Below are 14,096 nucleotides of genomic sequence, written 5' to 3' on the forward strand. Positions count from 1 at the left end.
TTTTTTTACTTTAGGCAAAACCAACTGACAGCTGAAGTCTTTTTCTGTGTTCATCCTATTTACTTAAACTTTAATGTGTTCTAAAGACTGAAGTATGTTTCTTTGTTCATCCTTAAACTGTGTTTCAAGGACTGAAGTGTTAGGTCTATACATTTATATATTGGTATTGATCCACTAAATGTAATCTGTAAATATCCCCATATTGTATAAACCCCAATACTGTGCATTCCTAGTGAAACTAAGAAATAGAGTAAATTACAAGTTTTATGTTCTTATGTGGGCCTTTTTAATGGATTTCTTGGAGGCCAATTCAAAAGGACCAAGGGCCACAGTTGGCCCTAGGGCCATAGTTTGGACATATATATTTACTGATACTCAAAGTAATAAGAAAACATGTCTAACATTATTAGAAATTAATTTAACACCGTTAGAGTTTGGCACATATTGTACTATAACGCAGGGTTCTGATGTTTATAGAGCTAAATGAACATATGCTGTTTTTTATCTAACACATAACTTCACTAGCAAGGACCACACCACAACAGAATGCTATTAAAGGTTTAATCAAGATTGATAAGTATGTGCAGCGAGACTGTTGTCTGTTGTGATGAAAGATGAGGGATGTGGGTACGTAGTTGTAGTCTAGTCTGGGAGATGCACGAAGGCTCGGCAGAGGGAGAGTCAGGATGGGGGTTCCATCTCAGGCGTCATTCTGCCCGAGCTGATCTCAACCTAGACTGTAACTACAATTAGATGAGTCTTGGGTGAAGTGAATGGATGAAGGAGGAGATTAATGAGTTAGAGAAGGCAGGGAGGGTGGGTTGTAGACTCTCAGACAAACAGGCTACGTTTAAGTAGGCTCGTCAGTCTGCGCAAACTTCTGATGAAGGGTTAATGTATAAAACGATGCATTTTCCCCTCACTCTTATCGTAGCTGCAGCTGTTTGGTTAACAAGCCAATTTGTGTCTGAATTTAGCTTACAGGTCTAATATGACACAGACAGTGGTGTATGACAGAGAGACGAGGGAGAATGGCAGGAGCATGGAGGAGTAGATCAACACAGCCCCACACTGCAGAAACTTTATGTAAATTGTTAGAGCTGCTGCAGGTCACTCTCTCACCATTGTATCAGTGGTGGAGCGTGCGAGCGCATGACAGAGAAAATAACATTCCACATGAATTTACAATCTGCCAGAAATATAAAATAAATGGACTGGGCATGAATTTCAAATCTCAAATCAAAGTGGAATGAAGTTTTTGTGGCAACAAGTAAAACCTAAAGTCTTATCTGCGTGCCTGGCATGCATGCACCTCTCTCACTGTGTCATCGCACCTGTGTGATGAGGAGTGAACCTCTTAGCACAGACCAATTTTCTTGTAGCATTTGCGACATATATGTCACACTGTACAGCCCTGTAATGAGTGCTAAAAATAACTGTTCTTCTCATTCAGAGACTTCTCTGCTCTTTAGAGTGAAAATGGCAAATTATGAAGTGACCACATACACTGGCACATTGCTCTATTCCAACACGTTCAACAACGTCTACATTACGCTGGTGGGGACAGACGGGGAGAGCCACCACACTTGGCTCATAGACATCACAGGGCCTTTATCCTTCACCACTGGAGCTGTAAGTGTAAAATATTCTCTTTGTTTACTTCAACATGCTTCTGCAACTTTGCCTTATTGTAATTAAAGACATAAAATTAGTAGTGAAACTGTTAGGAAATCCTTACCAATGATTAAATATATTTTAAGTTCTGCATTTCTTCAGGTACTGCTCACAAATGTGGTCTAAACAGCAATAGATCTTATGAATGAGTTGTATAAAAAATGACATTTTATACAAATTTTTGTGTTGTCTCGTCATATTTTCAGGATTTGTTTCAGGAACAAGGACGTTACAGTTTCTATCAAACCATTTCTCTCATTATTCAAGGAATCCACTTTTTCTGTGTCCTGCTGTGAGTCCGTTGGGAAGCTGCTCATGATCGAGCTGAACAAAGAGCCTCCCCTAATTTTCCCCGTAGACTCCTGGTTCCCTGCCAAGGTGAGGGTGAAAACCCCTGAGGGGCACACTTTCCACTTTCCCATCCACCGCTGGATCACTGACACCGATGTTCACATATTCAGAGAGGGAAAAGGTTCGTACTCTTCACTTACACACACTTTGGTCTAAAAAAGTGTCTGTGCTGTGCTTTGTTCAGAATATAACACACATCAAGCACTAGTTAAAGGTTTTAACCCTGTATAAACCAGCTCTAAACAGTCTTCCCCAGAAGGGGCAGTGCATTTAATGACCACTGGATTTTTTATTTTAATTTTTCATTTTTCATTTTTCATTTTTAATTTTTTATTGTTTTTGGATTTTTAGTTTAATTTCAAACTGCCTGAAAGGGTCAAGGGTACATTTTTACAGTGTTTTTTTTTTTTATATTTACAGTGTTTTTGATTTTGGATTTTTCATATCAGAAACAAAAATTAGTTGGTCCTAAAGACATTGACCTACAATCTAAGAAATGAAATAGTGATGTTGTTCATATTATGTAACTTTGTTGTGTTAAAATTAAAATAACTTTTAAGTTTTTATAGAAAACTTAACAAGGTTTCATTGGAATCACTCAATAGTAAGAGATTTCAAGGCTACAAAACACAGTTGATTAAAACGAACATAACCATCTCACTTAAATCAAACACGCACACAAAGATACTCTACTATGACGCATTCTCAGACACTTTATTTAAATAAAGTGCACCATGAGGGAAGTTGCTGTCTCAATTAAAGAGGTCCCGCCTATAGGGGGCAATGTTACTTTTGTTACTGTCAATGAAGGGTGGATGGCACATTGACATTGTTCAAACTTCACCTACTGATTTAGTGAATGACTTACAGTCATTGCTGCAAATGAATGCACAAGTCAATCCACCTAAGGAGAAATGCTAACAGAAAAAAAATTATGGAATCTAAGCAAATTTCTTTAGTGCAACTGCTAAAATTAATAAAATTAAGTAGGATCAATAAAACATTTTTTTCAGTGCACTGTGCAGCCCTGCAACTTAAATGGTATTAATTTAACTTTGTGATTCAATCAGTACAACTAAGGTGTTGCAATAACACAAACCTAACCAAATCCAACATTATGTTGTTGTGGTTATGCAATGTAGTAATATCATGCAGCTTTAAAGTAAGATAATTAAGTTAGATTTACTTAAAATGGGCTGTTCACGTTAATAGTGTTTTGCTTTTTCATTGTAAACAACACAGTTGTGTGGAACCGGTTGACATAACTTAGTTAAGTAAAATCAACATTTCATTTCTTAGAGTGTAGAACAGTAGTTTTGGTTTTTGCCTCTAAATGCAAAGGAGCAAAACATGGGCAACGGCTGAGAGTGGCGATAAGGCGAGTAGGGTGTTACTATGATGTGGCCATATAAGAAAGCTCAAATCTTTAGGGGAACACCAGAGTTTGTGTTTTTAGACTGCTGGCATATTTCACATTTTGTGCATCTGAAGATGTTCTGTATACCCAAGTATATGTATGAAACTGCGAAAACATGTTTTTTTAATATGTCCCCTTTAAAAACAGATTGCAAAGTGCGAATCATGTCTGTTTACTGTATGTATATTTAAGAAAATTAATCTGATTGTTTCTTTAAGCTCTACTGGTCTTTGAAGACACCCATGCTCGTGGCAAGTATGCTAGGGAAAAGGAGCTGAAGCAGCGAGAGGAGGACTATCAGTGAGCACTGAAAGCTTTTTCATTAAATACCTTTAAACAAACCTGCATGCCAAGCTGTTAAACTTTTCAATTAATACATTTATTTTATGAAGCAAAAAGGCATTTGCACGCCAAGGGTGATACAAATAAATGGCACAAAATAGCAAATTGTATGAAAGCAAATTTTGACTGGCCTATCTTTAAATGGCAGGAGCGATGTGATTTCTAAATAAATTATGTTCATTCTATTAAAAAACATATTGCACGGCAAAAGCCTACGCTGTTGTCTTGCTCTATTCACTGGTACACAGATACATCAGAACAGATGGTCAAATTTAGTTCAATTAGCGGTGAGTGTGTTTTGATTGGTCAGATGTTTTCCCATTGGAAGCAAAACTTTGGAAAAACTGGCAGAGGACCAAAAAAAAGCAAATTTCATAAGTGAGCTTACATCATTGATGTGAATGTTTGCAGGGACTGGCTAAAGTGTTGAAAAACTACCTTAAAATCGAGAATATTACAGTCTCTATTTGGATTTTTTCAAGGGAAGAAAGTTTTAAACTGTCCTCCTGCTTGACCACTTCTATTGCATTTGGAAAAATCCTTAAAAGTTCAGTATCTGTGCAGCTGCATGCCTCTTTTGGTACCATTTGTGTTTGCAGTTTGTGCATCCACTAGCAACGGTACAGAACTTGGACTTTCAGCTTCTTTTTGCTAACAGGGCCACTTATAAGGGGGGCATATCGAAGTGAAACAACTTTAAGGGAAAATTGATCTATTCATTGCAAAAAAGGCTGAAATTTGGGGAAATGGGTTAACCCCTTAAGCCTGATATCTCAAATAATAGCCAGAAAATTCTCGTTTTTTGTAACTGAATGTTTACTTGACCTAACCTTCTACCAAAATTCAAAAAGATAAACATTGCCATAAAATTTCACTTTTTTGTATCACATTTGATACATAAGGTGTTTTTGGCAACTGTTAATCCACTTGAGGGCATTTTTCTAATTTATCTGGTTGTATTCAAATGGTTTTAAGTAATTTATTGATCATTTTGATTAGATAAAGGTCTCATTAAAGTGTGTATCAATATGATATAATAGATAATGGGCTTCAAGGGGTTAAAAGTGGCATAGATTGGGTGAAAAAGTGGAAAAAGAGGTAAGAGTGGCAAAATGGATTAAAGTTGCAAAAATGGGCTAGCTGCAGCTGAAATAGGCTAAGAAAGGAAAAAGAGTGAGAAGCAGTTAAAAAGTGGCAAAAATGACTTAAAAGAAACAAAATGAGACTGCAGAAAAAATGGGCTAAGCAAGGCAAACGGGCAAAAATGGGTAGAAAAAAATGTTGAAAAGTAGTTAAAAAGTGGCAAAAATTAGCTAAAAGAGACACAGCAGCAAAAATGGGCTAAGAGAGGCAAAAGGGGACAACAATGGTCCAGGAAAAAGGATGAGAAGTGGTTAAAAAGTGGCAAAATGGCTTATAGGTGGCAACATTGGGTTACAAAGACAGAATTTGCTAATAGCTGCAAAATGGGTTAAAAGTGGCAAAAAAGGGTCGAAACAGTGATGAAAGGGGGTCTGAAAGTGTCATGAATGAGTAAGTGAAATGTCACACACACTTTTTAGCTCCAAAATGAATGTGTCTTTTAGCCAGGATGCCAGCACTAGTGCCAATGATCAACACAAGTGCATTTATATCATGGTAACATAGTCTGGTTAGAAAGTGACAGGACCAATCAGTGACGAGGGGCAGTACTTTCAGGCATGGCAGAGTTGTGACTTAAGCAAGCAGCAACAAGAGGTTGGTACAGTTTTGGCGGAAGAGATTAGCGTGGATGCTGCTAAAGTGTCAGCTTTATTTGAAACTGACATTTCTTCATTAAAAAGAGACCAAAGAACAGCAGTGAGTTGTTTTCTTTTCAAAAGTGACAAAGCCGTGTACTGACATGTCTACAGTCGCCATGGTTCGCGTTGTGCAGTTCTCTATGGAGCTTACTCCTCGATAGGGGCGCACCTTGTTAGCGGCTATGTCACATGTTCTGTTGCTCTGATTGGCTGTGAGATGTGACACACAGAATGTCCATCCAACCTAACTGAGGTTTTTTTTTAAGGCTCTGCCCTTTCCCAAACACTGTGTATTAGAGCAGTGTTTCCCAACCATTTTTCCTTGGAGCCCCCTACACACTCCTCAGAAAAGCAGAGCCTCCCTAGGACCCAAGAGAGAAGAAAAAGTGACACATTGCTGCCAAAAATCAACATAGATTTTAATTGTTCCACTGATAAAACCCTAAAAAAGGTCCATGCATACTTTTCTTAACAAAAGACCTCTGTATGAACTACTTTATAACTGCTTTATCATGGTTTTAGTCAATATTTGCAAACCTATTTTTGGCAGCCTCAGAGCAGACAAAGACTCGCGCCCCCCCTGGGGGGTCCCAGACCCCAGGTTGGGAACCAAGGTGTTAGATGTTTATGGATTTGTTTCACAAACCCATCTGGTGTTTCAGGTTAACGTTAAATGGTAAGGCCTCGCTGCGTTTGACAGGGGCAGCTGCACATTCTTGCAGTGATGATGTTGTAAGTCTCTGTACTTGATACTGGTTGTTATCCTAGCATACTGTAGAAGCAGCAGCCAACTTTTCAGATGAAAGTATTAAAAGTGTGGCTTATGAACTGGATTTTCAGTAATTATGTGTGAAAAAAGCAATAGATACAGAAAAACATTTTGTGCAGATGACCTTATTGAAAGGTCAAGGTGATCTGAATCTTTATTAAAACCCAAGGTACACAATCTAATTTCTAAAAGTCTTTACTCTAACCTTCTCTTTTGTCCCAGATGGGAGGTGTATGCGGATGGAATTCCCCACTGCATTAAAGCAGAAAACACTCAGTCTCTGCCTTTGGAGGTCCACTTCTCCTTCACCAAGGAGACAGAGTTTTACTTCACAGCAGTTCAAGGGTGAAGTCCATTATTTCAGTCAGAAATCTACCATCGTTAAGACTACATACCTACTTCCCTTCCCTAACTGTTAATCAGCGCTATTAAAGACAGCTTTGTGATTCTGTTTTCTAGCTTGATTGACCTGAAACTGGATGGACTGGCTGATGAAACAGTGAAGTGGACTGATATGCAGAGTATCTATGGGGTGTTCTGCTGCCACCACAACGACACATCAGGTACTACTCTATCATCCGTCTAACTACTAATTCATGCAGCTTCCCAATGGGCTGCCCACCTATGTTAGAAAGTTGAAAACCACCTGATTTTGGAACAGATCATCTAATCTGAACTCATAATAGCAATGCTTTAATGTGCAAGACTTCTTCAGTTCATTTAAAATCATTCTGACTGGGGACTCCAAATACACTGTTAACATGCATGCAACATAAAGTGATCTGATCACATTTATACACATGCATCAAGCATTTATTCACACTGTCCTGCCAACTTAATCTGTTCTTGTCCTTTTTTTTGTTTCAGTTGCATGTAAATGGCCAAGTTGTCATGCCTACAATAACCACAGTTGATTTTCATCTCCAGAGAGCTTGTTCATAGCTCATTCATATACATGCTATAGCATGTGTGTCCATGTTCCGCAATTATAGTATTTACTCTAACCTTTCATACTAAAAGAGCCAACCAAGATCCTTTCCCAGCCATCCTGGCCTGTCCGATCTGATTGAGACTTCAACAAAATGGCAATTATGGCCCTTGAGTTATATTTGAATATCATATCTAAATAAATAAAAGAAAAGTGAAGAGAAGCCCAAAATTGGATAATGTTAACTGTTTCTGGCTCTTTTGGTTCTCATATAGGAGGAAATAAAAAGAAACTAAACTAACTAATGCTAAACTAAAATGAAGCATTTTCACCAAATACAATCTACACAGTATTAAAAACAAAATAAAACAAAAATTAAAATTAAAAACAAAAAGTGAAAACAAAACAGAGAATAAAAGATATTCAGACATGGACACATATTCAGATGTTTCCAGTGTGTTTAGATTTAAACAAAAACCGACATAGAGGAGACTTAGGGTGATCTCTTAAAATGAATCTGGTTTTCCTTAATTCCCTTCTTTTTTCAGTCTATGTCCAGAAACACTGGAAGGAGGATGAATTTTTCACCTACCAGTTTCTGAATGGTGTCAACCCCATGTTGATCCAACGTTGTTCAGTCCTCCCTGAGAACCTTCCTGTCAAAGACTACATGGTCTTCCTCCAGGGTCCACATAGCCTGGATGAGGAACTGAAGGTGATGTGATGATTTTAGATGCACATAGTTTTAAAATGATACATTCCCTAAAATATGCATTCATAAGTTGCATTTCTGTAATACCAACTCTGCATGAGGGTAAAATCAGTTTTCATTTTTAAAATATTCAAACAGAATGGCAACATCTACCTGTGCGACTACAAGCTCCTGGATGGAGTGGAAACAAACACCATTAATGGGAAGAAGCAGTACTTGATGGCTCCTCTGGTCCTGTTCCACAAAAGACCTGATGACAAGCTGATGCCAATAGCTATCCAGGTAAGAGACTGTAATAGGAAAACAACGATTAGAAATTAAGATGGTGCATTTATAGTACGAAAAATAATAACAGCTGCAATATTATTTTGCATAAATTAATTTTACAGCACTATTAAAGCAAAAATTCATATGCACAATTATTTAGAAATATATACAGAACATTTACATAATGTCTTCACTGGCAATTTTTATGTTATTTGTTTATCCAAAAATTAGACAATGTACATGTTTTAAACTTCAATAATTTATTCCTCAATATCATATGTTTATCTTGTGTTCTCATTAGGTTTATACATAAATTTAGCCAAAATTAAGATCAGAGATGGAGAAAGAAACTTTATCTCTAAGCTACATTAATGTTCCTTCTGCGGTTCCAGCAAGTTAAAAGTCTTGTGCCGTCAAGATTCAACTTTAGGAGAGCAGGGATTGTATTCGTAGACCCCCTTCAGAGTCTCCTCAGGCCTCCTCCTATCAGAGAGCAGAATTGTCCTGCTGCAAGGGCTCCTGGGATAAAGAGTCTCCCAGGCTTCCTCATTCTTTGTTTGAAAGTTTCCCTCTGAAACTGTTCAAACTCAGACTTCAGGCCAACCCTTGTTCATGAAATCCACCACATTCCCAACATCACGAATAATATTATATAACCAGCGTTTTTAATGGATCAGATTAACTAAATGAACCACATCTTTGCCTTCCTCTCCAACAGCTGAAGCAGACTCCAGGAGAAGACAACCCCATCTTCTTCCCTACTGATTCTGAATATGATTGGCTGTTGGCCAAGATTTTTGTGCGAAGTGCCGATTTCAACTACCATGAACTCAACGTGCACCTGCTGCGCACTCATCTGCTGGCTGAAGTGTTTGCTGTGTCTCTGCTGCGCAACGTGCCCATGGTGCACCCGCTGTACAAGGTACATCTCAGCATTTAACACCACTGATTGGAGTTAAAGTAACAGACCTCTAATGTTTTAGCAAGAACCAGTGTTACTGACGGACTTTCACTTTTCCCTCAGCTCCTCATCCCTCACACTCGCTACACCCTGCAGATCAACCTCATGGCTCGAAACCTGCTCATCTCTAAGGATGGTTCATTCACACATGTAGGGAAAGATAAGCAGATTATTACCTTAACATTGCTTTTTATATGTCTCTAACAATATTCCTTATATTGGCTGGTGTTTAGTATGCAGCTTGTGGTGGAGAGGGCCAGTTCACCATCCTGAATAGATCAATGGCCTCATTGACCTACAGCTCCCTCTGCATACCAGACAACATCGCTGAGCGTGGGCTAGAGTCTTTACCAGACTACTACTACAGGGATGATGGACTCAAGCTCTGGGATATCATCCACAAGTACTCTATTCAGTTTTCTTTTGAAAATTACATTTTCAACATTTATGTCCAATCTTTAAACATTTTTAACATTAAAATATTTCGATATTTTGGTCTGCAAATGCATCTGCCTTTCCGTCTTATTTAGTGAGAACTATACGTTTTCATCTGTACAGTTCATGAAGGATTTCAGGATCCTTGCTTTTGATCAGTGACCGAAATTCTTTTCACTTCTGTTAAAAATTCCCCCTTGTCTGGTCACTAGACTTTTTGCTCAGTCTTAAGATGACCCCAAGGTTTACACAGCCTTATGGATGTCAGCTGATTTTGGCCGTCAGCTTATTTGAATGAAGTGGAAGTGGAAGTTGAGCTGCCTCTTAGGAGAGCTCCGTACCTCAATGGGATACTGCCCACAGTAGCACAGGCTAATACACCAACACAAAGAGGTATTTCGTACAGTCTTCTACCAAAATAAATATCATATGGCAAGCACAAAGAAATCAAAATGCTGCATAAGAAAGGGGATTGAAGGGTAAGTCACAAGACTTTGAGACAAGACAGGACAGGACACAAGACGCATGGCCCTAGGTGACAATAATATCATGATACAGCTTTGCAGCAATAACTGATATACAGTTAGATGATCATATGATCATCCATGATGTTTTAATTAATTCAGTAAGATATACGTCTCTTTTATCCTGCTTTGCCTGTATTTTCATCATGAGTTAGAGTGATGATGTACAGCTGAAGCTGAAAATTTTTGAAAATCATAAAAAAGTTCATGTTTCCCCATAATTTAATTAAAAAAAGGAAACCTTACATACTGTATATTCTACATTCATCTTATACAAAGTGTACATTTTCTGGACTTTTTTTGTTTTTATTTTCATGATTATGGCTTACAGGTCATGAAAATTAAAAATCCACCATCTCAAAATATCACAAAACTCCAATCAATAATAGGATTTATAATACAGGAATGTTGACTTTCTGGAAAATCATGTTCCTCAGTGCACTAATTAGTTGTTGGAGCTCCTTTTGCTTGAATTATTGCATTTATGCAACATGACGTGAAGGCAATCAGTCCATGGCACTTTTTCATGATAGTCTCATCATTTGAGATGCATGTGTACATTGCTTTATGGATATTTTGACCCTAAATGTCATTTTCTTACTGATACTACAGAGCAGTCTTTTAAGAAGGGTAAAAGTCCTACTCCAACATCACTGATGGAGCTTTAACACGCTCAGAGTCTGTCTCATTCAGAGCTAAGCTGCAAGTGCACATATATGACAAATGTATAAGTCAACTAAACAGGTCCTGATAGAACTTCTCCATGTTTCTAAAGGTTTGTGAAGGGAATCCTGAACTACTATTACAAGAGTGATGCTGACGTCCAGAAAGACACTGAGCTGCAGAAGTGGATTTCAGACATTTTTGTCCAGGGTTTCCTCTCCAATGAAGACACAGGTATTTTCTGTCTTCATTTAAATTTGCACCAATATAATCAAGTCATTTAGAACATCTGAACATCACATGGCTAATTCATTCTGATCCTCAGGAATTCCTCAGAGCTTTACCACAGTGGGGGCATTGGTCAAGTTTGTCACCATGGTGATCTTCACCTGCTCTGTGCAGCACTCTGCTGTGAATTCTGGACAGGTGAATGTCTTGATATTGTTTTAAATCTACAGTTTTTGTACACATGATAATGGTACCATATTAAACATCGTTTACTAAACAACAAGAGAGACCTACTGAGCATGTTCCACAGCACTGTGTGTGTTGCAGTGATGGGCAGAGAAGTGTGCATTTGCTTGATCAGACAAATTCACCATATTGTGTAGATATTTTTTTTATCTTTTATATGTTTACTTAATAAAAATCTCACTAGACATTTATAGAAACAGCACCAAAAGTGAAAGCATAAAAAAATCACCCAAACACTGGAGATAAATCGTGGAGAAAATACAATCTGTGAGCCTAGTGCTGCTCTCATGACTAAAACACTCCATATGGATTCTGCAGCCTGGCTTTAATATTATTATCAGCATGTTCATGTTTCAGAAGATGTCAGTGGTTGACCTTTTCATTCATTGCAGTTTGACTTTGGTGCCTGGATGCCCAACACTCCCATCTCCATGCAACTTCCTCCACCAACCACCAAAGGCAAAACTACAGAGGCCACCATACTGGAGACGCTCCCTGATGTCAACGTGACAGTTCAGGGGATGGCCATCCTGCATCTTCTCAGCAAGCAGTCCACTGACTTTGTAAGTACCCAAATCCTCATGAAAAGCTGCAAGAATCAAAGAAGTGTGAATAAAGTAGGTCAATATGTATTTGAAACAAAATTATACTGAGGCCAGCTCAACATACTACAAGTCAAACAAAACAGGAAAATCTAGTAAATGCCTACTTAATAATGTCAATTCACATGCAGCATATTTGAATATGCAGTGTATACTAGTAAAATAAATAATACTTTCTTTGATTATGTGTCCTGTTCTCAGGGCAAAAAAGTCCCTTTTAAATCCTTGAATGAAAACTCAGCACATTGTAACATCAGTCATGTTTTTGGTATCATCAGGTCTCTCTTGGCCAGTACCCAGAGGAAGAGTTCTATGAGAAGACTCCCTGCAAGCTGATAAAGGCTTTCCAAGGAGAGCTGGAGGTGCAAAGTGTGATCATCAAAGTCAGAAATGAGAGTCTGGATCTCCCGTACACGTACATGGACCCAACTCTGGTGGAAAACAGTGTAGCTGTTTAAAGAGGAAGCTGACCTCATCAGCTGGTTTCTCTCTGCAATCCAAGTTAACTTTATCCAAAGTGAAAAAGGGAAATAAACAATGCATCTAATCATTGCTTGCTCACTTTTGATTTACACACAGCTTTTAAAAGATAGGTGGGCTTGGTTATGGGTTTTCTTTTAATTCACACACTACTTAGTCAATGTCTTAAATTTTCATCTGTCACTGATCACACAGGGCATCCAATCAAAATATTACTCAGGGAAAAATATGACTTTGCCTTAAAGCTAAAGATGTAGACTGTGCCTTATGACATGCTATTGTAATGACTTATAACTTTTGTATCAATGTCTCCTTTTATGATCTATATTTGGCGGTAAAAAGGGCAATACATAAATGCAACATTAAACTTTTATATGAACTGTCTGTTTGGTCTTCTATGGAAACCAGTGGTATTTGGAAGTGTTACAGTATCTCATTTCTAGGAGCAGAGGAGATTCTTGTCATGGATGACTGATGTTGCTACTTTGATTTGTAATGCATCAGAGATGTTTCCTTGTCTAAATGGTCTGGAGCATTTTTGTTCTCTGTATAATGGAAGAGAAAGTGATCATATCACATAATTACAGTAAAGTGTGTTTATTCTTTGGGGCATAAAATAATAAGAACTACAAAAATATTTTTGTGTGTTTTCTTTTTAAGAGTTATCTTCACAACTATAAAGAACAAAAGATATCAATTAAAAGCATTAAACAAGATAGACTTTTTCAATATTGTGTTCTTTTCTCGAGCACCTGTCAGTTAAACAGAGAACTGCCACCCTAAGGTTATCAAGGGCAGTGGATCGAAGTTATTAGCAGCTCAGTTCAAGTTATATGTCTAACCTTACAGAAACTTATCACAATGTGATGTGCATTGGCTGTCTGGCGTGCTTAAAGACTACTTGTCCACATTACAGGTCCTGGAAATCAGAAGTGGTATCAAAACTGATTCCTGTTAGCCTTCTTTATCAGTTTTCACTCATTACTGCAGATCTCTCACAGCTAGAGCCAGCCCACTCCCTCCAGAATCAGGCCTAAACTCTGAAATACAGGAAAAAAAATGTGTAAGGAAAGTTTAAGATAAAATATTAAAGACCAAATTATATCTGAAAGTAGAAATGAAAAGAAATTATTTATTCAAAAGATTTATGGTGTATTTTCTGATCTATGTGGTGTAATAGCACCTGTTAATCAACAGGTGGCAGCAAAGTGCCTTTAAAAAGCATGATTAGAGTTACATTAAATACACTTTCAGTGACTTTAATAAGTTTAAAATCAATACCAGAGCATGAACCTGTAAAACAAACTTAAGAAATCACCAAAAAACACAAACCAAGTGATATAAATTCTAAACAGAAATACTGATCAAACTGAGATATTTTTTAATTCCTAGGAAATAAATGATGCATTTTGATTGAATTATTAAAACACAGTATAGATTTATACACTCTTTTACTTTATAAAATAATAAAGTAAATACACAGCAAAATTGAAAGTGTTCATTAAACTCATATAGACTTACATTTAACATGTTAAAAGTGTCTATTCTAGACCACACTACATATAGTTACACTTTTGAATGTGTTCAATATTTTAAAGATGAGCTGCATTCTTGCAAATCTGTAGCATGGTGGGTCTCTTCTTGCCAGAACAAAGCAGAGAGTCAACCTCATAGCAAGACAATGCACGCTGTTGAAGAATACACACTATGCATCCT

At 37.6% G+C, this 14,096-nt stretch overlaps 1 protein-coding gene across 1 annotated transcript; it reads left to right on the forward strand.

The window, feature by feature from the left end:
- Window positions 1-1,479: 1,479 nt before the first annotated feature.
- LOC121508734 (polyunsaturated fatty acid lipoxygenase ALOX15B-like) lies at window positions 1,480-12,358 on the forward strand. Its single transcript, XM_041785779.1, has 14 exons — window positions 1,480-1,632; window positions 1,942-2,146; window positions 3,661-3,742; window positions 6,557-6,679; window positions 6,794-6,897; window positions 7,811-7,977; window positions 8,113-8,256; window positions 8,960-9,163; window positions 9,266-9,352; window positions 9,436-9,605; window positions 10,937-11,058; window positions 11,150-11,250; window positions 11,691-11,861; window positions 12,179-12,358. The coding sequence occupies exons 1-14, from the start codon at window positions 1,480-1,482 to the stop codon at window positions 12,356-12,358; spliced, it is 2,013 nt and encodes a 670-aa protein (XP_041641713.1).
- Window positions 12,359-14,096: the final 1,738 nt, after the last annotated feature.

Source organism: Cheilinus undulatus, linkage group 4 (assembly GCF_018320785.1).
Source record: "Cheilinus undulatus linkage group 4, ASM1832078v1, whole genome shotgun sequence".
Taxonomy (NCBI): domain Eukaryota; kingdom Metazoa; phylum Chordata; class Actinopteri; order Labriformes; family Labridae; genus Cheilinus; species Cheilinus undulatus.

Excerpts from the sequence above, each read along its gene's own strand:
- LOC121508734 (XM_041785779.1), top strand. The coding sequence starts at position 1,480 with ATGGCAAATTATGAAGTGACCACATACACTGGCACATTGCTCTATTCC. Across the intron at positions 2,147-3,660 it reads CATATTCAGAGAGGGAAAAG|CTCTACTGGTCTTTGAAGAC; the intron begins GTTCGTACTCTT and ends TGTTTCTTTAAG. Across the intron at positions 11,059-11,149 it reads CCTCTCCAATGAAGACACAG|GAATTCCTCAGAGCTTTACC; the intron begins GTATTTTCTGTC and ends TCTGATCCTCAG.